The sequence below is a fragment of the Stigmatopora argus genome, chromosome 15 (genome assembly GCF_051989625.1).
Source record: "Stigmatopora argus isolate UIUO_Sarg chromosome 15, RoL_Sarg_1.0, whole genome shotgun sequence".
In the NCBI taxonomy this organism is placed as follows: domain Eukaryota; kingdom Metazoa; phylum Chordata; class Actinopteri; order Syngnathiformes; family Syngnathidae; genus Stigmatopora; species Stigmatopora argus.
Genome location: NC_135401.1, coordinates 8,942,912 through 8,965,800, shown reverse-complemented (window position 1 = coordinate 8,965,800; position 22,889 = coordinate 8,942,912). Strand labels below are relative to the sequence as shown.

Genomic DNA, 22,889 nt, shown 5'->3' with positions numbered 1-22,889 from the left:
TTATATATCAAACTAATGGTGCTAAAGCTTTTTATTTATTGGACGTTCATTTCCTTGGCAATCACGGAAGATGTTTCCTTGCAATAGGCCATGTTTACATCGTCCACAGGTCAAGTCAATTAACCCTTAGTAAAGTCAACTTTGCTGGGTATTGGGGAAAATATTCTGCAAGCAAAGATGTCATTCCTAGTAACCTATGCCATGGTGAGCTGGCATGGTATTATCTCGTCCTTTTTTTCTTATATTGTTTAATGTGTTTGCTCTTCCGGGGTGGAAACATGGTGGGTTTACAACCAAAAGTCAGGATCTATTTGGTTGATTGTACTAAAAGTGTTTTGGATGAACATTGCTGACTCTAGCTACATTTGTCTCAATTGACTCCATTCACCTCAAGAGCGCAAGCTGATGTTGCACAAACACGCCAGATCCCAAGGCGCACAGCACTCACAATTGTACAAGTGGCAATTAGGCAGGTTGCTCAAATGTTGAAAAGACATAAATGATAGTGAATGACTCAACTGCCTGAATTATGACTGAATCATCTGGCCTGTGTTTAATGTCATGCGGCACACGTCGCTTCCTGTCCTACTATTTGCAAGCATTGACATTAAACAGCCACGCTTGCCTTCATTAGTGCTGCCAGTCCATTTTCAGCAGTCACAATGATGAGGAGAAGGATGAGGATGATGATGATGATGATGATGCCCAGCTGTTCTGTACACAATGCACCAATAGATCTCATTGACAGGTGGTTGTTACTCCTGTCACACCTTGTTACAGGTTGTAAGAACACAGTTCAGGTGGACGACCTGTAGGAATTTCGTATCAGTCTCTTATGATGTTGATAAGTATGATTTTTGTGAAATAAGTTTTTGGACAGAAGAAAAGTCATGAATTAAGAAATTATTTAGTTCCTCTAGATTCATTTAAGCTACATGATGGATTTGATCAATTATATAAGCAGTATTTTAAGATTTAAAATGATGTGGATGGCCGAGTCTTGCCCGCAGGTCTTGAGTTTGATACCTTTCCTTGCACTGTATTACTCAAGACCGTCTAGTTATGCTCTTCCTAATTGTCCTGGTCGGTGTGTTATTACAGTGCAGGTCAACACACAGCAGTCAGTCGCCCACGCCTCATTAACCCGGCACACACTCCGCTGGTTTACAGCCACTAACTGCGAACTGTAAAGCTTGTATTGAAGAGGTCGACCAGCTTTTATTACAATTAACTTGGATTTTTGACTACATGTGGCCTGATTGCATTGTGGCTTCTATTTTTGTTGTTGTGTATTTTGAAAATGTAATCATCAAAACATGTGGCTCATTATCAGATAGTGTGTGTCATTAAGAGGATATAAAGTCAATGAGCCCTAAAAATAGGGCTGAGTGTGTTTATTATGGGGTGTCATCAATTTGACAATTGTTGTATGGCTGTTAATTAGAAAGCTGGCAGCGCTCATATTTTCTGATATCATCAGTGGGTTCTGGTTTATGGTGCTGTGTTGAATCATCATAATTTACTGTGTTTACTCACGGCCTAGGGGTAATTATTGACATTATTGATTTTCTTTCTTGCGTTCAGCTGATCCCTTTACAGAACAGTATTAATTGTTTTTACTGTATTTAGTATAAAACAGTGTAGATTTGTTAAAATATCTTATTTTGCCAAACAGAGCAGAAAATTACAATTATATTTTTGTGAAAGAAAATTTTGAAGCCTCACCTTACATTTCATTATGTGCTTGTTAAACCTAAACAGCACTCTAAAAGTGAGTTTTAGATGGGGAAACCCCAGAGTTTCCATGAATGATGAAACTTGTTTTGCATCTCACGTTGCTGTGTTTGCATCATCTCCTCCATCATGTGCTTTGTGGAGGTGAACATTGAATATTATATACACTGAATACACCTGTGATCTATTTTTGGATTTGATTTCCCTTTTTCAGCATGACCACCTTTCCTTTCAAATCAAGTTTTAGCTATCTTAAATTCCAAAACACCTTATGAAAACTTTAAAAATATGTTACATTAATTTGGTCCATTGTACAAAAACACAAAATAATAGTGTAACATTAGGGCTGGGGAAAAATAGGGAGCAAAAAAACTATTTTTACACACATTGTACAAATCAATTGAGTGACTAACAAGGAAATTAAGAAACTATCCCCCCAAAATTATTCCTGTGGTTCAATTGGCAAAACGGTAAAAAAGCTGAACTTGAAATGACAAATTCAAGCACAAATCCATCGGATGTTTCATGATAATATTTTCATTATTGTGCTCATGCCTGCCATATCTTGTGGAAATTTGTCAAAGTATGACTTTAAAATTCCCTGACAAGGGTTGAAAGGGATTAGGAGATCATAAATTCCCAGAATACTATAAATCCCAAACACCTAGAGCCAAAGAAATTACATATACTCAGAACGAATGGGAAGTTATGTACTCCTAAATTTGTGAGAATACATAGAAAGAAAATGTCCTAAAGGACTTGTAAAAATGAAGAGTCACATTACAAAAAGATCTGGTCCAACTGCTGAGTAATGTATTATTCATTAGGTGGTGCATTTCAAGATCTTGTTTATATACATACTTAGCATTCTCATAATGAGTTTGAAGCACAATGTCAGTACTTTAAATTCCTTACTTGAGATTAACATGCTTCTGATGCCATATAGCATAGCTTGGCATGTTTGCCTCAGCTTTAAAAAAATGTGTTTTCATTATGTACTTAATTAAAACTAATGCACTATAAATATTTGCATTATGCATTTGTTTCTGGTCTTAATAGTGTCAATTATAAACTCTCAGCATTCACATATTTTAACATGCAGTTTAAATGTGTGCAAATAGGCTTTTAAAAAGGGAGGTGCAAATATTTCTTTTTATTACTTTGAATAACTTGACATTCATGTTGCATTCTTTGCACGTATGTACTGACTGAATGACTCTCGTTATCTGCATTTCACAAGTTCCCACCAGACTCAGCATATAACTAACTCTTCTTTCAGACCTATTATTGCTGCAAATGGTTGACTTTTCTTGACGCAGAGAAGCATATTTCTTATTGCTCAATTCCTCGTTTTAACCTAATACTACCTCACCCTCAAGCCTTATGCACATCTTGATGGTCTTAGCTCAGGGGTAGGGCGTGTGCGGTCGATTGGTCGCCGGTCTTTTGGTCGCGGTCTTCTGGTTGCCCGGACCGCGACAACCGGCGACCAAAAGACCGGCGACCAAAAGACCGACGACCAAAAGACCAGCGACAAAACAAGGTAAAACAACAAAATAAAAGCCAACAATGGCCATGAGCAGTTTCACTGAGCGGACGTGTGAGTGTATAAGAGTTTGTATGTACATGCGTTGTCCTTTTAAGAAGCTACGTCAGTCAAGGTCTTAACAACTTCTCCAACAAAAAACAATAAAAGTCCGGGAAATTTGGAGCTTTTCTTTAGCCGAAAAATTACTAGGGCATTAAGTATGACTAAATAGTAATTCGCAGTTTGTATTTAGGGAATTTGAGCAACGATTTAAATGGTAATTATCAATAACCTTCCGGGCGACCAAAAGACCGGCGACCAAAAGATCGGCGACCAATCGACCGTGTACCGGGGTAGGGAACCTATGGCTCGGGAGCCACATGTGGCTCTTTTGATGGGTGCATATGGCTCTCCGCCAACCTGTGATGTAAAATATGGAAATCGCTGGTGAGAGAGCAACAATAGGGAGCGTCACTGTGGCGTTGACACTACCTCTAGCGCCACTTTAATCCTATTTTTCTTCATTACACTCTTCTTCATGCATACTCAGATTGATCCTCATTGATTAGCAACAGCGTAAAAATGTTGTCAAAGAATGCAAAGACTTTAAAAGTGGTGAAATTACTCAAAAAATGTACATACTTTCTTTTAAATTCTGAGTATGGCTATAACATTGGAAAATATGAATTGTTTAAAGCTCTCTGTCAAAAAGATTCCCGACCCCTGTACTTAGTAGCTCATACTTGACATTGTTTGAATTGTTCTCATGCCACAGGGTCATCACTAAGAATGCTTGACATGAACCATCCAAACACATTTGCAGCTCCAAAGCATTGACTGAGTTTATTTGTTTCCCCAAGAGCAATGGTGCATTCAAGGCACCCTCTTTTAACGGGTGTTCTATGGGCTAGGAGTGCAAGTGTGGCTTGGTGAGTGCGTTGTGGGAGTGATTAGGCGTTGGAAAGACAGGGTAGAGATGTCCCGGCGCATGCACGCAGCCGCCGAGCGCATGAATATCATCTCCAGTGTGCCACTTCGGAAGTAGGTCACCCACCGCTCGCCCATTTGTTCGCCGCGTCTCCGGGTTCCTCGCACCGTCGATCGAGAGAAGATCGAGGGAAACGAAACTAAACCAGCAGCGACGGAAAAGGGGGCGGCCGTGGGGGGGGATTATTGTTTGCGTGCGTGTGCGTGTGCGCGTGCGGCATCGAGTTGGAAAAGGCGACGGGACACGGAAGGAAGCTCGACGATGAACAGTGATTCAAGGCGGAGGTGATCGCTTCGAAGCTTGGATGAAAACACTCGCCCGTGATTCGTAGCCTCGTGCGCGGAGTCCTCCGGATTGATCGACGATCGGCCTCTTTTTGCGTGTGTGTGTGTGTGTCTCTCTCTCTCTCTTTCGCTCTCCCTCTCTTTAATTCCCCCCGCATCTCAGCACTCCTGCCCCGGCATGCTGTCACACTGACCGCGGCCAAGTAAGTAGGCGAGTCTCTTTCTATGCCCCCATGACAAAATTATTTTCCCCCTTACCCTATTTGCTTATTGTAAAGGAGAGAATTGAAAAGATTTGATATGTAGCGTTGGGTTTTTGCGTCGACTACAGGGCGGTGATGGTGTGCAGTGTGATGATGATGATGATGGTAGTGGTGGTGATGGTGGAGGTGATGATGGTGGTGGTGGTAGAGCAGTGTTGCCCAATCTTTAATTAGCAATGGAGCATATTTTACATAAGAACAAATACTTTGTGGTGCCCCATTTGAGATGTTTCATAAAAAGTGGACTCACATTTGAGAAACGTCACAAAAAGTGGATACACAAATGTGGATATCCAATTAGGACTTTCATTTGGTGGAAGAACATTTAAATATTTGTCACTGTAATTTACTGGTGTTAGATAGATTGGTGAGGGGGGTCTATATTTTGATGTAGATTATTGATTTCTGGAACAATTAAGTAAAACTGCACGCCTGGTTACTATAGCGGTTAGAAATTAATGAGGAGGAACAGTGTTTTCCCAACCTTGATTAGGCTGATTCAGGTATTTTACAATGTAGGAAAAAAAATCACAAGCCACTTCAACTAACTAAAATGTTATAAAAAAAGTTCTTGTTGATTTACTCACAAACTGACTATGCAGTGTGACATCTTGAGTTGTACACAGATGTTTTACTGTCACATATTGAAATAGAAAACAGCACTAGTAGATCTGAAACGACAATTTTGGGACAAATAAAGGGACATTTCATCATTTCCAGTAGCATGTTAATTGGTCTTTTAGGACACGGTGGTTCAGAATCACTCCCCAGAGTACATTGTTCCCTAAAAAAAATCCATCTTTGTATCTTCTTAATAGGGTTCAATTACCCCTGCGGTTTGACGTTAATGTGGACAGCAATGTAAAACAAAATGTTTCCTTAACTGTTTGTATAACATTAAATACTTATATTTGGACAAGTGGACCTAAGCTACACACCAACTGTGATGCTCTGCAGGTTTTTTTTGCCTCCCCCCACAACCAAGATGCCTGCCTTCTCCCCTTGGTGACAGTCACCTATGTGATGTATTCCCACTTCACTAGCAAAGAGACACATGTATGGCAGGTTGACTTCTAATAAGGGTTCCTTGTCAGTCTTGGCCCTCCCTTGGCCGTGGATTTTTATTTTCAGCACTTTTAGATAATCTCAGAGCCCCTGCAGGGATTTTTCTGACAGGTGTTACGATTTACAGGCCCATTGCACCCCCCTCCCACACACACACAGCTCACACCAAAAATCTGCCAAATATATGTGACATTAATTTAGCCAGTTATTTCCTCTTACTTTTCAACATTGACATTTAATAGACAATGGCAATATATATATATAAAAAACTTTTAATTGAGGATTCTGAAATATAACATAATTGCTTCACCCTCTTACATATGGTTTTTTGGGCCTGAGGGAACCATTTCCATTATTGGCAATAGGTTCTAGACTCAAATACCATTAAAAAAAAATTGAAATAGATAGCATGGTGAAGTGTTGGTTAACACCGTGTGCGGTCGATTGGTCGCCGGTCTTTTGGTCGCCGGTCTTTTGGTCGCCCCGACCGCGACAACGGGCGACCAAAAGATCGGCGACCAAAAGACCGGCGAGCAATCAATTGTGTACCGGTTAACACTTGTGTCTCACAGTCTTGAGGGTTTGAGTTTGTATCTCTGTTGAGGCAACTCTGTGTGGTAAGGATGCTCTTCTGTGCTGGGTGGGTTTCGCTACCTCCATTCCAAACCCTAGTACATGTAAAGTGAATTGAGGATGCCAAAATTTCCCATAATGCCCAATACCTAAATCGGTATGTGAAGGGTTGGTGACTACTTCAGAGTGCAGCTGTCCTTCCACCCAAAGTCAAGTATGATATATCTCATATTATACAAGACTGTGATAAGAAAAGACATTATAGGAAATACTGTAGTAGTATGAATTCAGAAAATATTCGAATCTTCAGTTGAAATGTGCATTGAGCATTTAAGAAAAGGTGAGCTGGCATTTATTCAACTTTACAACCAATTTGTCAACTGTGGAAATGTAGTACTTGTCAGGCAACGTTCTGATATAACCTTATCCATTTTACATATCCTTGTGTTGCACCACATGTTCAAGTAACGTTGGAACATTGGTAATTATCATATAAGTATGCAAGATGTTTTTTTCCACTGGATAGTAAAATATGAATAGACGCTAAATTTTCAAAAGCCATAACAGTCATAAAAGTGTTCAAAGAAGTTCTTTAAATCATACTTAAATCCAATATGGTATGCAGGGGATTGTAAACTGAATTTATCGGAATGTCCCATAATAGAAGATCAACCAGCCAAGGAGTAATGTAATAATTACAGTAAATATTTGTGGGGGAAAAAAAACAAAGTGCCTTAAAAACTATTCAATGAAAAGCAGTAGACACGGCCATAATTCAGCCTGACTCAAGCCGCACGATGACATATTGTTACGCAGCTGCGCAAACGAGTTCATTGCGTGCCGTAAAGCGTGGGACCACCTGTTCTCACTCTTTGATGACACACTGTCATAAAACTAAGTGCTTTTTCGTTTTTTTGGTGTACATTCCGTTCCTTTCACTATTATGGATCTCCCTTTATTATATTGTCATGAGCAGCCAGGACAGTATTTGTACAGTTTTGACATTTTACCTCCACGCCAGCGCTCATAACCTCACTGGTGGTGAAGCAAAACTCACTTTTGGAGTAAGTCTTGCCAAGTAATGCGCAAATCCTGACCACCCTGAAGTTCTGCTTGACCTCTGAGATGTATTAATCCATAAAATTTGCAAACCTCAAGGGGCATGCTACATTCCACTCTACTTAGTTACTAAAATAGAATGTACAATGTTTTGGGGGAGGGGAAAAACACGTGGTTTAAGTTGATTCTACATTCTTTTACAAAAGATCTTAAAAACGGTCAAATGCCAGGTTGTTGTGATGTACGACAGGGGTGTGTGATGTCTGATGAGAACAAGATAAATCATGTCAAAACTTTTCACAATCAGGTGAAACATTGCAGGGATTGGCCACAGGAAATGCAGAAAATACGTAGGCTTCCTTATGAGCAAGGTATCGGGAATTTAATTCCTAGGGTTTGCACAACCCAGTCAATGGGTTATACCTTGCCTGCATGCCTATGTGTATATTGGGAGTGTTTCTGTCAGTCTTAAGGAATAACATTTGTCTAAGTGAGTCTGATTAACCCCAAATAGGGTGTAACAGATCTTGCCATTATCTTGACATGTACTCGAGTACCCACAGCCTTAAAAATGCGACTCACCGGCAAGTGTCACAGCAGTAATTGGACATCCCTACAAAATTTACGAAAGGGTGAGAAGAAAAAAAACAGGTCAGGAAGGATGCCAAGAGAAGGACTTGACGATAATAAAGTGTGTTATATGCGTTTTCTGTTATTCACTTTAGGGGGATAACTGTCATTCTGGTGTAGAAACCTGTTTAAATTTTGGCACAAATGTAACTGAGCTGAAGAAACCACCCAGCATTTAAAAAGAAGAATACTTTCCAGCGTTGTAGATTGTGTTTATGTGGTCTTGACATTTTTTCAAAAAGGATTCAACCATGATTTATGCCCACACTTGAACCAGTTCACTGGGCTTCTCTCTAAAAGTCAGAAATTAATCAAGCATAGCAGATTTTTGTTAACAAATGCAAGGACATCAATTGGACATCTTAATTTTTTTTGTGTTTTCTGCCTTTGTTTAGAAAATACAAAGAATACAAAACAGCCAAATGACCTAAAACCCTTGGTGTGAACAATCCCCAACATTACAAAAACAGTGGAGATGTGTTTATTTCATCTTATTGTTTGGAGAACATACTGATGTAAATCCAAAATATAGTATGACTGAAACCTTGACCTAAAACCCTTGGCGTGAACGATCCCCAACATTACAAAAACAGTGGAGATGTGTTTATTTCATCTTATTGTTTGGAGAACGTACTGCTGTAAACCCAAAATATAGTATGACTGAAACCTTGCATGCATCTGCTGTCTGTGTGTAAGTCCAGAGTGGTTTGCGGTCGTGCAATGTGGAAACCCTGGACCAGCCTTAATACTGCAGCTGCTGTCACACTGATCCTAAACACTTTCCATCAATGTAATCATAAATGTACAATTGTTTACGCTCTTTTGGAATGCAGCGTTTAAAATCATCTGGATGGAGACAAATTGAACGATAAAGGCCTTCTTATCTGATCACATGTCAGTCTGATCTGGTAAATTCCCTTAAATATTTCTAGAATGAAATCCTATTAGGTGTGGCGGTAGCTCACGGTTGATTTGAAACTGTAAGTTTATAGGGAAAAGTAATTGCAACTAGTTTGAGTGATGGAATCCCCCTCCCATCCCCCACATGGGATGGCGTGGCCACAGTCACCGTTTGTGCGCCACATCATTCTGACATATTTCCTTCCATGCCTGCGTGTGTGTGTGTACTTTGATTGTCTGTGTGATTTGTAACCAAAATACACATTGGAGTGTACATAAAATTATACTGAGGTATCAGAATCAATATAATGTAAATGAAATGCAAAGTATATCTTACAACATAAAATTCCCCCACCCAAAAAAAACCTGGTAAACCCCCATGCAGTTATTCTCACAAAATGGCAATCTTTTTGTACCATTGAGATTTTTACGAATCGATCGTTGACTTCAGGGTCTGGTCACCATCCCAGACTGAAATGCAATTGAAAATTTGCAAAGTAACCTAAATGGGGCTATGTGGCGTTTTCACAAAGTGACACATTCAGACTCCTACTCGAAAGCACTGAATGCTGTAATTAAATCAATACAGGCTTTCACCAAGCATAAATATAAGTATATTTCTTCCTGAAGAAAATAGTAGAGGTGTGTTTCTGGCAGCATAGTGACAGTAGTTAGCATGTCTGCCACACAGCCAGAAGATATGGGTTCAAATCTCTGATAGAAAATCACCAAGCAGTTTTCACGTTCGCAAAAATCCCCCAAATATTCTCCCTATGTCCAGTGAAGTATTTTAGATTACCGAAAGGATAAACAAGAGTGGTTGTTTTACTATGTCCTGTGATTGATTGAGCCCCGCATTGGCAGGCGGGGAACAAACATGTTTCGGCGCCATTGACGGCGATTCTTGTCTAATCCAGTTCAGACTGATCGGACGTCTGTCGGCGTAATTTCGGTATGACCGCAGTAGTAAGCAGTGTAATTTTGACAAATGATACCGGTTAATGAGCGGCTGTCCTTCCAATGTGCATGTCAGTGCTATTTAACAGTAACGCTTTGATTTGATATCCATGCAGAGAAATTTGACGAGGGTCCCGCCATGTCCTCTTGTTATCTTCAAATTACATTTCTCTCTGATAAATTACATTTCACACTTCACCGAGTCACGCGACAATAAGAGCAATCTCACCCATTACGTGCTTTGAAAACAGTCGGTGGGCGCTCACGATGTCTTTCAGTACTTTTTATAAACTTTTAGAATTTTGGCAATCATTCTTAATGCGAAAAAGGCTGCCACTGCTCGATAAAGCATAATTGGAGACTGTCATGTCAAATTATTTTAGTGAAATTGTTTTTTAGGGTTGTGTGTGAACATGATGAATAAACCTCAACTGTAAGGATGTTTGAGTCCCACTATGACAAAATGTAGGGACTCCAAATAGTTTAATTTTTTTGTAATAGTCATTCTAGATAGTTTTCTAGCCATTGTCAAGGTGCCCTTTAGCAAATAACCTCCCCCACACCCTCAGCTCAAAAGGTACAGCTGCTTTCACTGCCTTATGATACACTATTCTGTTCTTAATTGACTGCTTTGATCCACTATTTGATACGTTTTGTTTCCATCTTAGTTCCGTTAAGTATAGCCGTGGTTATCCTATTTTTGGAGCCAATTTTGGATTACTTCATAAATCCTTCAGCTCATTGCGAAGGGCCAATCACTGATGTTATACGACATCATTTCAACTGAGTCGACCATGCAAAATGTTGGTCTTGACAGTTTATCGCAGTATTTTTACAATTTCCAATGAGCCACTCTTTGGAAAGCCACTTAAGACATTCAGCTGCAGGGAATGTGTGTATATATGACGTCAGTTAAATCAGCATGGCATTGAAGCGCAGATCCAAATTCATCACTAAAAGCTCCCATCACTTTAAACAAATAATAATAGATCACTGACGTGCACTCTTGTGCTCCACTGTGTAAGTGAAAGGTTTTCTCTGTGTTGTATTTGAATCATCAATCTGAGCTGGAAATAATGATAAAAAGGCAGTAGTGGCATTTGGCAGCAGTGTCATCACAGAGGCACGTGAATGAGAGGGAAGAGCATATGGCCTGAGGTGTTAATCTATACTCTAATGGAATAATGTTATCATGCGCACACATTTACATGGTAAGCCTACGGGCCAAATCCCACTGGGGGTGATCTTGAAATTGGTTGCAAATAAGGTGAAATCTATTGCTAAATCATGAATGTCAGATACGGTCAAGTCACAGTATAATCTTTAAGTGGCTCCCTCTGTCTTTCTCCAGAGAGTCTGTGTGCGGCCCCAGTCCACGATCCAAGATGATTGGCGGTCCACTCTGAGCTCCAACCGCCATCATAGGAACCCATTGATGAGGGCGATAAGCGGACATTCCGCTCCAGGACGAGACCATGGTGAAAGCTCAGCAACACCAGCCAGAGAAAAATGGAAAGCGAGGCAAAGAAAAGGGAGGCGGACAAAAAAAAGACAAAGATAGAGCAAAGGAACTACGGAGAAAGAAGCAGAAGAAGAAAGAGTTACACACATTTCGGAAAAAGACATTGTCGGGAAAAGTTCGAGGGGCTCTGGATTGTTGCGTCCTGCTCACTCGTTTGGAGGAAAAAGAAGCTGCGGGCAAGCAGAATGATGTCCAGAAAGCCCGCAAGCCAAGTGTTACATCCAGCAAGAAAGGGCGACCTCCTAAAAGCAGGACCAAAATGGAGAAATCTCATCAAAAATTAAAGAAATCTGCTTCTCAACAAGCACTGGAACCAAAACGTAGCAAGTCTGACACCTCACTTACGTGGCCCCCGTTTGTTCCTGAGCCTCGCAGGAGAAGAATGGCTTCTCTCAATGCAGAGGCCGTCAACAGCCTGCTGCTCTACAGGGCCGACCCTTTGACATCCAATCTCGTTAAGAAAGAGCAGTCTTTGAATGAAGTGCCGTCGAAAGGTGAAAGCAAACCTCATAAAGCCAAAAAGGTTCTTCGGGAAGGGAAAGCAGACCCAAAGGAAAGTCGTAAAAAAGAGAAACGGTCTAAAGCGGAGGCGCCGCAAGTCGACTGGTTGGCTCTGTTTGCCCCGACCCCTCGGCGGCAGGCGGGCCTCACCGCTGCTACCCTGCTCAAACTCACCGGTTCCCTCTATGGAAGCAAGCGGCAGAGAAAGCAGGAGACCAAGCCTGCCAGTGAAAGTAAAGCTAAGGCTTCAACTCAGGTTGAGATTAGCGGTAAGCCTTTAAGTGGAGCATCACTGCGGACCAAAAGAAGAACAAATCCAAAACACAATGAGCAGCTAAAGCACATTAAACAGGGTAAAGACGATCCGGGCTCTCCGGCCCAGAGATTCTGTAGTCTTTGTAAAACGCAAGCTTTGGATCCCGAGTGGAAGTCTGGTGGACAGAATTGTTTAAAAAATCCTCTCCACTGTGGCTCCACCCTCGGATTCTCCTTAAAAACAATCAAAGAAGAGCAGGAGGAGACGGATGTGTCGTCCTGCTACTGCTGTAGCCAGGAGAGATGTGTGGAATACTGTCACAGACTAGCCCTCTTCCTCAAGGACAAGGCCGTTATGGAGCCCGACGAGCAAGGATCGCTCTCCGAGGTGTTCCACCACCATCACCACCACCATCACCATCATCACCTCCACCACCCGGCAGCCATAACCATCACGCCGCACACGTACACCTGCTTCCCCAGCTACTGCGTCCACTTCAGCCATCCGGAAACCTCGCCGTCCCCCAGGACGCCCCTGGCTCTGTGCCCAAAGAGTAGCAAGAGACCCACGCTGCTGCCTGCTTCTGTCCCTCAGCGCTCAGGGATTTCCCATCCAGTCTACTGCTGCACCTCTGTGGAAGCGTGCTATGGCGAACACTGCAGGATTAACGGCTATTCCACTTACGGCAATGTGATTCCGGCCATTGCCAGAGGAGGTTGCACCAAATGCACCCATGGCATCAACAGAGGTGAGTACACACAGCAGTAAAAGTAACTGGTTTGTTGTATCAGGCCTAAATAAACATCCAGTTTGAGGGGAAGTGGAGATAAGCAAGAGTTATGCATCAGGGCAAAGTACCACTGAAGGCATTTGCTACTGCTTTCAAGCCTGAATCCTCTCATCCAAAGGGGCCCAACTGGCAGTACTAAATTGCATTCTAAGAAGTGCTCAGTTTGGCATTTTTTTCTTTTTTTAATTAAAATGTTCTGCTCAATTTAGTATGAATTTGCGTTTTCTGCAAATTAGACACCGCGTCAAGAGAGAAACCATCTGTTACAGAATGTTGACAGACATCTTAACAGTTTTCTCAATGAGAACTATTATTATACCATTGAAAAAGCCTTCTTTATTTATTTATTTTTGGGTACTTTTGTTCTTTGAAAATCTACCATAACATTTTACCGTTACCTCTTAGGACAATTGGTTTCTAAATCATTTGATTCCGAAAATCACCATGTGGCAAAGGCTCTTTTCTCTACTTCCAATGAAAAATTAGCTCTTTCTCGGCATACAAAGATCTTTATTCTCTCAGTAAACTATGTATTACCTCAATAATACTTGATTTTAGGAATCGACTTATCGTCTTATATGTTAAATGTGATAGGTTTTCAGAACACATGGGTTCAATCTGAGAAAAAGTGAGTGCCGAATCTAAGTTATACAGGCAGAAATATTTTGGTCTGATTTTTGCCAGTTTTGGTTTTTAGGCCGATTCCGCCATTCATTTTGGCGTCATGTTTACTTAAGTTGTTTTAGGTATGTTTTAACTGGTTTATTATTTATTGCTATTATTGAATTGTGAAGGTAATTCACAATAAGTGCCATGTATCTGCTTAATCGATTAACCTTTGTATTAATTGTCCTATTAGTCGATAAGGTGAATGATCTGGTTTCCTGCCACATTCCAAAAACATGCATGGTAGGCTGATTGGACCCTCTAAATTGCTCCTAGGTATGGGTGTGAGTGTGCCTGGTTGTCCGTCCCCTTTTGCCCTGCGTTCGGCTGGCAGCTGGGATAGGCTCCAGCACCCCCCGCAACCCTAATGAGGATAAAGCGGTTCAGAAAATGAGATGAGAATGAGATTCTCCATAGTAATTAACTAATTTACTGCCTCAATCATCATTCATATTTTTTTCTTATAGATTTTTGTATTGCATGTCATTAGATCGTGCAGCTCTATCTAACAGTGTTCGCTTTTTTTGACTGTCTGCCTTCTCTGTTCCTCCCTCAGAGGACTACTCAAAAACCCTGAATGACCACCACGCCTCCATTCCCGTCTGTCCGAGCCCAAGAATCCTCACTGGCTGCCCCATTCCCACAGTGCCTCCAGCCGGCCAATCAGTGCCCCCCGTTCAGACGCCTCTGTCCGACCCCAGCCAACCGCAGCCCCCGCTGCAGGTGGCCAAAGAGAGTCCGCAAAGCGCCAAGCCTCCCAGCGGCTCCCGGTCTGGCGTCCGCAGCGCAGGCTCTATCAGCTCGCCTGTGTTCCCACTCAAAAAGGAAAAGAAGCAGAAGCTGGGCAACGCTGGTGCCAAAGGGCAAGCACTTACCAAGCAGCCCAAGAACGGACCTCAAAAAAGCACCAACGGCTGGCGGCCTGTCGGCCTCTCCTTTGAGAAAGAAGTTTTCTCCCTGGTATGCAGATGCAAGCCTCTTTGCTACTTCATTGCGCTGTTTGTTTGGCCTCATTTTGTTTGGATTTCAATTTTTGGCTTAACCTCCATTCCTAACTGGGTATCGTTTCATTTCCCAGCATGTAGCTTAGTGATGTCCCGATCTGGTACCCAATATCAGCTCCCGATATGGCTATTTTTCAAGTGTCAGGCAGTGTATGATTTAGTCAAAAGATTGAATCCGAACCAGATGCCGCGTGTGTTTTCAGTATTATTGGCTTCATTGGTACTGTATATCAAACATGTCCGCTAAATTGGACTGCTTCTCTTTAGAAACTAATTATAATGGACATAGCATCTTATGGTATTTGTAAACAGGAGGTTTCTGGAGGAGGTCCGAGTATAAGGATTTGTGATAAAAATGTAAAAGATGTCAAAATTATGATTCACAATGCAACATGTTTTCTTAGTAGAGGACACTCATGGCAACAGAGTAATGACTCAAAAATAATCTTTTAGAGTCATCGGAAACCAAAAGTATCATAACAAGCCTCAGGGCCTCTGGGAAAGAATTCTTTGGGCTGAGACAACATCAGAGCTTTCGGACAAGTTTCACCAGTTTGATGTTTACAAAGGAATGAAAAGAATATAATCTGTGAAAATTGTAGGAGGCTCTGTTATGTTCTGCTATGGCTGCTTCCCTGTATTGGATACAGGGTGATTTTACACTGTGCAAAGTGCAAATTACTAAGGCATTCTTTATCAACATATGCTGTCTAGTGTTAGAAAGATGTGCGTAAGCTTGGAACACTAAGAACATTCAAACTAGTGAAATTAATGTCAATGAACAAAGCAGAAGATGAATTTCACAAGTTGATCTGATCATCTTTGAACATCTCTGTCAGAAACTGAAGAAATACTGCTAGCACCATGCTTTTGTTTTACATTTATTGTTTTATATGTTGACTAAGAATTGATTTGGGTCCAAATTTTGCCTGGAATTATGGCTTTGCTGCTGCGTTACTGCAGGGTTCTGATAAAATAGAGCACATTGGACTTGCAAAAACTCGGGTTATGTCACTAGTATTCTCAAGGATGCAGTTAAGTCTCATTTGTGTTCATGTAGAGGATTCGCTCAGATTAAAATCTCATCCTGTCGTTGTCGGACAACCCAACTCTGTTTCCTGCTACCTCTGTCATCCCAGGGAGAAGAAGCCCTGGTGCTGAGGAAGTGTTTTCAGGGCGTCCAGCGAGATGGAGATCTGATCCGGGTCAGGGACACGGTTCTGCTCAAGTCTGGGCCAAGGAAAAAGTCTCTGCCATATGTGGCAAAGATCTCAGCACTGTGGGAGGAACCCGAGACAGGTAGCAGACATACTGGGGACTTTTGTACTTCTATCATATCGCATAAAATGTCGTTTCAGAAAGAGCATGAAGTGCACTAGAACCTGAAATGTTGACTTTTCCAAGTCTTTTGTGAGTAATATATTATTTATGATTTTTTTTTCAATCTTCTTTCGTTCCCAGGAGAGTTGATGATGAGTTTGTTTTGGTACTACCGTCCAGAACACACACAAGGAGGAGGAAACCTCAATGTGCACTGTCAGGTGACAAACACATTCGGTTGATTTTGCAATAAAGACCCATTTTGTAAATGGGTTGATTATGTACCGCCTTGTCTTAGACTTCTTTTTTTTATTCTCAGAACGAGATCTTTGCATCCCGTCACCAGGATGTGAACAGCGTGGCCTGTATTGAAGACAAATGCTATGTCCTGACACTGGCACAGTATTGTCGGTAAGAAATGCATCCTTTTTTTGTCCTGCATCTCTTGACACCACTGTTTTATCTCTTGATTTGAAGTTAGAAAGCTATTTTTTTCTCCTAACTTTTGATTCTGAAAAATTTGTCCGTGTGATAACATGAAAAGAATTAATTATTTTATCATCTGGTTTTGTCATACCATGACATAAAATGAAATACATGAAAAACCCAGAGAGTGATGATTTTTTTCCCAACAATCCATTTATTATTTCATTATAAGATGACACAATTGTAACATTCTGCAAACACCACATTGGACTTAATCACTGCTACTGACATTTATGAACATCAATTTTGTTGTTAGGAGGGGGGTTGGCAGTGATTGTTTACATTTAAAATGGGCATCCATCAACATCGATGGCAGTGTGAGTGAGTTATGTAAACATTCATTCAGTGTGCTTGCCTCTCACCCACGCTAAATGGTTTGGACATCTATCCCCGTCAGTGACAGCTAATGAGTTCAAATGGCTGCCTGTCACACAGATAATGTGAACAGTTCCTCAGTCAGTTAAAACAATTCATTCACCGTTAACTTCCCATTCCTAGATTTTGTGCCTTGGTAAAACGGCGAGGCGAAGGCGTACCCGACAAAACCGCCTCACTCCTGGTCCCCCCCGCCGTCGGCCAGGCCGCGCCCAGCCACCGGCGTGCCCCAGATGACGTGGATCCAGAGCTGGTGTTCTTCTGTCGCCACGTCTACGACTTCCGCTATGGACGCCTCCTCAAGAACCTGCAGTAGCGGCGGGCGAGTGACGGAACGAAACAGAGACGTGAGATAAGGTGGTTTCATCCGCTTCTACTTAAATGAGCCCTGAGCCCACTGCTTGCGCGAGGGAGGGTCTGGAGATTTGCGGTTGAAGAAATGGGAGATTAGTTTCTCTGTAATTTCACACTGACACACTGCACACACTTATGAAGTAAGCGTAAAGGTCTGACACGTCCAATTGAGGCGATAATAGCTGTCGGAATGGGTTTAATCAAACATGGCTTCCTGTTTTTGAGTGCGCTATGCGTGAAACGTTATCCTGGTGGTCTTAGAAATGTGTCATTCGATGGATTTGAAGGAGCTTATATGTGACTAATGGAGCTATCTGCCTATCACGCGCACACAGATGCAACATAAGAGGCCTTTACTTCTGTCATTGCTCTTTAAAAAAAGTTGTTTTTGAATTGAATGTTGGGCTTTAGTATCCTGCAATCGTATAAAGATCGTAATATAAGAGAGAAAGAACTGCCGCTAAAGTATTTGTGATAATATTTAATCAGAATTGACGTAGCTCAAAATAAATCAATGAATTAATTATGCGGTTTAATATATTTTCCAAAATCTTAGAAGAAAATAAATCTGTTTGGACAGCAAATTCCCTCACTTAGTATTTTGGCAAACATATTTGGAGACCAATTGAAATGCTTTGGAAAAGGGATCAATTTTAACGACAGGAATACAACTAACATTCTGAATGAATGACCAAACAACTTACATTATTGATGATTGGTCGCTGGCACATCCAGCGTCCAGGTTTCTCAAAAATGACAAATAGTCCAGATGTAGACTCGCGAGGGTGTCGTAACAGAGCAACTTAGGGGGGAATAAAAGAGGAAGGACACAAGAATTGGTTGATGTACACCTAAAATCCGCATCAATGTTTTCACGTGTTGAAGCAGATATCGAGATTCATAGCCGTCCAGTGGCGATACTTTAAAAAAAACTTACTTAAAATTGGTGTTTCATATTTGCAAAAATTAGAAAATCATGGAAATGCCTGCTGAATTGACCTTTCGCAAACTCCGCCCCAAAAGAGCAATTGACCAATCATTCATCAGTCTTGGATGCCCTGTCGTAAAACCTAATAGAATAAAACAAAGGATCACCGGGCTGCGGACGTTTGAAATATTTAAGTGAATATTTAAATTGAACATGATGTTCTCTAGGAGTTCATCAGTAGGAAAGTGGTTCTTTGTTTTCCGAAAGCCAATAAAAAAACTGGATTCCAATGAATTAAATGATTTAGACGGCGTCACTCCCAGCTAAATATCTCCAAAATAAACATGCATATAGATGTGTTTTCTTCAGGTATAATTAAGCAAACGCCAGAGGTTAACCAGCAAGCTGTCTTGCTTAACTTGCACAAGTAGGGAAGGGCAAGAAGAACATTCCTAAAACTGGATATCAAAACTATCATCGCTATAATGTCTTAGTATCAATGCTTCAAAAACTAAAGTTCTGAAACTTGATGTTTTCAGTAGGTAACATAAAAGCGATGCTTCCTTTTTTTTAAAGTAAACTGCATCTTAATAAGCGCCTTGAACTTTTGATTGGTTTGTTTATTTTTATACATTTTTCCGAACTGAAACGCTGCGATTATCTGGCAACCATAGTTGGCTAGGATAGGCTCCAGACCCCCATGACCCTTGTGAGGATAAGCGGTACAGCAAATGTATGAACAGGAATGAATGGAAACCTTACCATCCCAAACCTGTATGCTTTTGCTTTGATCACTTCTTACAATTTTTTAATGTTTTTAAATCCAATATATCCCTCTGTTGCGTATTTTTAAACCCCATTTCCTCAATCTAGAGGATGTTGCACTGGTACTGCTAAAAATACATCACTTAAAACACTTAATACGTCTGCCTGCAATGGCTTGTGTCATTGGAAGCTTGTCACCTTAGCAACGGGGGGTGGATCTTTTGCGCAAGGTCAATTGTTGACAAATATCAATTTTAGTATGATCACTGGCTTCACAAGTTACTCATCTATGTAGCATCCACATGAAATGAAGAATTCAGCAAATCAAATCATCAACAACCCGACTAATGTGCGATGTTGCGTAGCACAACGACAATACGTTAGATTAGCATCAAGAACCCGTTTTGATGACCCAACAAACTCTCTTCAAAAAAAGCCATTGATAATAATCTTAATGAAGTATTTTCATGTACGGGTAGTTGCTAAATAGCGTTCATGTTCAAGTTCGATGTCACATCTAAAGTGACCTCAGAAGAGATTTCCCACTGTATGACGCACACATGCACTCAAACATCCAATTGAGTTAAGATGCAGTATGGAAAAAAGCAGACGTAGCTTGTGAAAAGGCGGCCTGTGTATTTGAATGTTATCTACGTTGATGTCTGACAGCGGACAGCATCAGTTAGGCACTTAGTACAGTATATTATTCTCTGCGTGCGGAGTCAAAATGTAGACAGTAGGTAGCGTTTAGGTAACGTGGTCATTGATTCATTCCTCTATGTTTGAAAGAAGTCATGGTGTTTATTTATTAGAGAGGGAAAAAATTGGATTCATACTCCAGAGGTCATTTTTAAAAGGCATTTTAGATGAGAGCAATGCACTAGTCGTCACAGATTTTTACCCCAAAACCAAAAATCCCAGACTTTTGTATGTAAATGCACACGTTTATACGGGATTGATTTATTGAATTGCCTGATTGAAGCAAGTCACTGTTTCACAGTGAATTTCTGAAAGTGGTTTATAATCCATCGTCTGAGTTCTTTCCCCTTTTCTTACACATTGCTTAGCTTTTTTGGTTCCTCTCAGATTTGAAGACCGTGCCCTTTAGCTTGCTGCCTTATGGAACATTCCTAGACGTTTATTTTAACAGTTAATGAGGCTCCGTGCAGCCCTTTGTGGAAATATATTGTAACAAAAAGAAGTTTGATATTTCTGTCAAAGGAAGCCCTAAAACGTGCAGATTGATAGACTGAAAATTAAATAATGGGTATTTCAAATGAAGGCTGCCTAAAATATAACATTGGAAATGATAAATACCATCAATTATTGAACTGATTCTTATTTGGTTACTTTTTAGTACTTGCATATTTGAAAAATTCAAATTTTGCTTTCGGTATTGGAACTTTTGGCAACTCCCCGTATTGGATACTCTTACAAAAAAAGAGAAACAAATATTCTTGATACATAACAGAGAGCACAAATTTATATATAGTTGCCATTTGTCGCCATGACTACATTTGGGTGATGGTTACTTTTTATTGGACAGATCTGAAGCCGCTTTCAATATGTTATTCAATTAATTGTTCTGATCAGAATTTAGTCGGCAAGTGTGAAAACTTTGTTTTTAATCATTTATGTGGAATATGTGTCCATGTTCATGGGTTAGTAATGTCAAAAGATTAAAATCGATGGACTAATGAAGTATTATCTGAGGTTAATTCGTCTAAACATCTTCAAATTTTAATCTCACCCAAAAATTGCTGAAAAATAGCCTTCAATTTGAGGTATTTTTCTTTCCAGTCGTCTAAGATGAAATGATTTATTTACAGTGGTACCTCGACATACGATCGTAATCCGTTCCGAGACTGAGATCGTATGTCGAGCTCTTCGTAACTCGAGTGAACGTTTCCCATTGAAATGAATTGAAAACAAATTAATTCGTTCCAACTCTCTGAAAAAACACCAAAAACAGGATATTGGATTGGAAAAAATGTTTTATTTCTTCTAATTCGCTATATATTAACAAAGTAATAAATAACGAGTGGTTTAATAGTAATAAAATGTGTTTAATAGATGTAAAATTAGACGCATTTCGCGGAGGGTAGAGACAGCGACATACACGGAGGCGAGGGGGGGGGTTGTTCGGGGGGACTTTATCCACGGCACTTGTAAACGAACAAACAAATTTAAATTAACTTGGATTAATATATACAGACACACTCAAACATACATTTAATGTAACTTTACACAAAACTGAATTCTAGTTTTGTCTTAATCTTTTGTTACCTTCGTTTTCCGGGTTAGCGGTTTGCCACGCCTCCACCGTCACGTTCCTTATCGATGGACTGTTTGCTGTTGGATTGCCTTCAAAATATTCCGAAAATGATGCACACAGATGTCCTCACAATAGGATAACGCGCAACCACTTGCCAACGAGAAATAGTCTTGAAAGAAAGATCGCGGGAGCTTCTTTTCTTAGAAAGAATAACAGGAAATGCAACAGCTCAGCCTACTGCCGTATTGATTGTGGGTAATGAAGTTTTATTCTGAGAAAGGGTGCCATTGCCTATGGGTGTTGTGTGCATGAGTATACTTCATTACCCAGAAAGCCCTCTTTTTGCCCGCGCATGCGCGTTATACGTTTCCTGGTCGAAACTCGTCTGAATAAATCGTTCAGTCCTCGTAGATATAGTAGTTATACACGAAAGAGATGCGGCAAAAAAAGACAGTGCGCTACAATGATAAACAGCCTCTCTGGCTTGGTCGCATCTCGAAATTTTAATCGTATCGCGAGCGATTTATTCGATCGAAATTTTCGTCGTACCACGAGCATGTCGTAACACGCGCATTTCGTAACACGAGGTACCACTGTAAATAAGTCAATTTAAATGGTAACAAAATAGTGTTTTCAATGCTAAAGTGATACTAAAAAAAACTAAAATTCTAATCCTTGCTGATTTTCAAGACCAATAATGCTAAATGATGTTAAATGGCAAATGGGTATATCTTGGATGTTTTCTTTCGGTCAGATTTCCTACTTAAATTCCAGTGAGAACAAGCAATTGCTGTGGTTTTAGATGAATGATAGCAGTGGATGAATGAGGCGCGACTGTTTTGCTTAAAGCGCCAATCAATTGATGAAAATCCCTCTGGGTGTTCTCAAAGTACAGTACGAGTACAGTAGATAGAAGTATGGCCTTAGAAGTCACTCAGCTCTCCTTATGAATCAATATGTGTGATACTAGATGTCTTAACTGGTCCTCTGTGCCTGTTCCTGTAAACCCATATTTAATAAAAATCTATATCAATAAAGATATTATATATATATATAGAAATATATATTCTGAGTGTTTTTCCAAGAAGAGAAATGTGAGCAGTTACTGTTTATTTTTTATGTAACTTCCAAATGCCTTTTCTGTCATTCAAGTCAGACGTCACTGGTTTAATGTCGAACTGCAGCCCAAAAAGGGAGACAATAGGAAAGAAAATACCTATTAATATCATTCCTACAGCTACATGTGGGTTTTTTTTCTGGTGTGAGCTTTTTGTTTATATTCTCTTGCATGGCATTTTGGAAGTATCTTGGAAATATTAATCACAGCACAGTTTATTTGTATTGATTGAAATGGACCTCTGTAATATAAGAAAATATTTAATTGTAATAAATAATATATGCGTTTAAAGGGTGTGCCGATTCACATTCACAATCCTGTTCACATTTTGCTTCTCTTTATAATGACTTATCTTGGTTTTCTTTGTGCATTTAGGGATTGCAAAATTGTGCATCATGAATATGACGTCTTTAAGTTCGCTATGTCTGACCTCTGATTGGCCACCGACGTAAAGTACCATAATGCCTCCTACCGAAGGTCAACCGCAATCAAGATATCCACCGTTAAAAAATGGATGGGTGAATTTTCAATTTATATTTCTAGCAACCA

The 22,889-nt window shown here is 40.4% G+C and overlaps 1 protein-coding gene across 3 annotated transcripts in view; it reads left to right on the top strand.

Annotated features, from left to right (window-relative positions):
* bahd1 (bromo adjacent homology domain containing 1) overlaps window positions 1-22,631 on the top strand; it is a 31,834-nt gene extending 9,203 nt beyond the window's left edge. The window contains exons 1-7 of one of the 3 annotated variants that reach the window (XM_077620983.1): window positions 4,666-4,737; window positions 11,333-13,008; window positions 14,273-14,676; window positions 15,860-16,019; window positions 16,182-16,261; window positions 16,360-16,451; window positions 17,025-22,631. In XM_077620983.1, coding sequence (XP_077477109.1) covers window positions 11,457-13,008; window positions 14,273-14,676; window positions 15,860-16,019; window positions 16,182-16,261; window positions 16,360-16,451; window positions 17,025-17,217 — 2,481 coding nt within the window. In that variant the 5' untranslated portion in view covers window positions 4,666-4,737; window positions 11,333-11,456 and the 3' untranslated portion in view covers window positions 17,218-22,631. Of the gene's footprint in view, window positions 1-4,665; window positions 4,738-10,391; window positions 13,009-14,272; window positions 14,677-15,859; window positions 16,020-16,181; window positions 16,262-16,359; window positions 16,452-17,024 lie in introns of those variants that run through there. The other 2 variants (XM_077620981.1, XM_077620982.1) reach the window with 2 other exon arrangements.
* The last annotated feature ends 258 nt before the right edge of the window (window positions 22,632-22,889 follow it).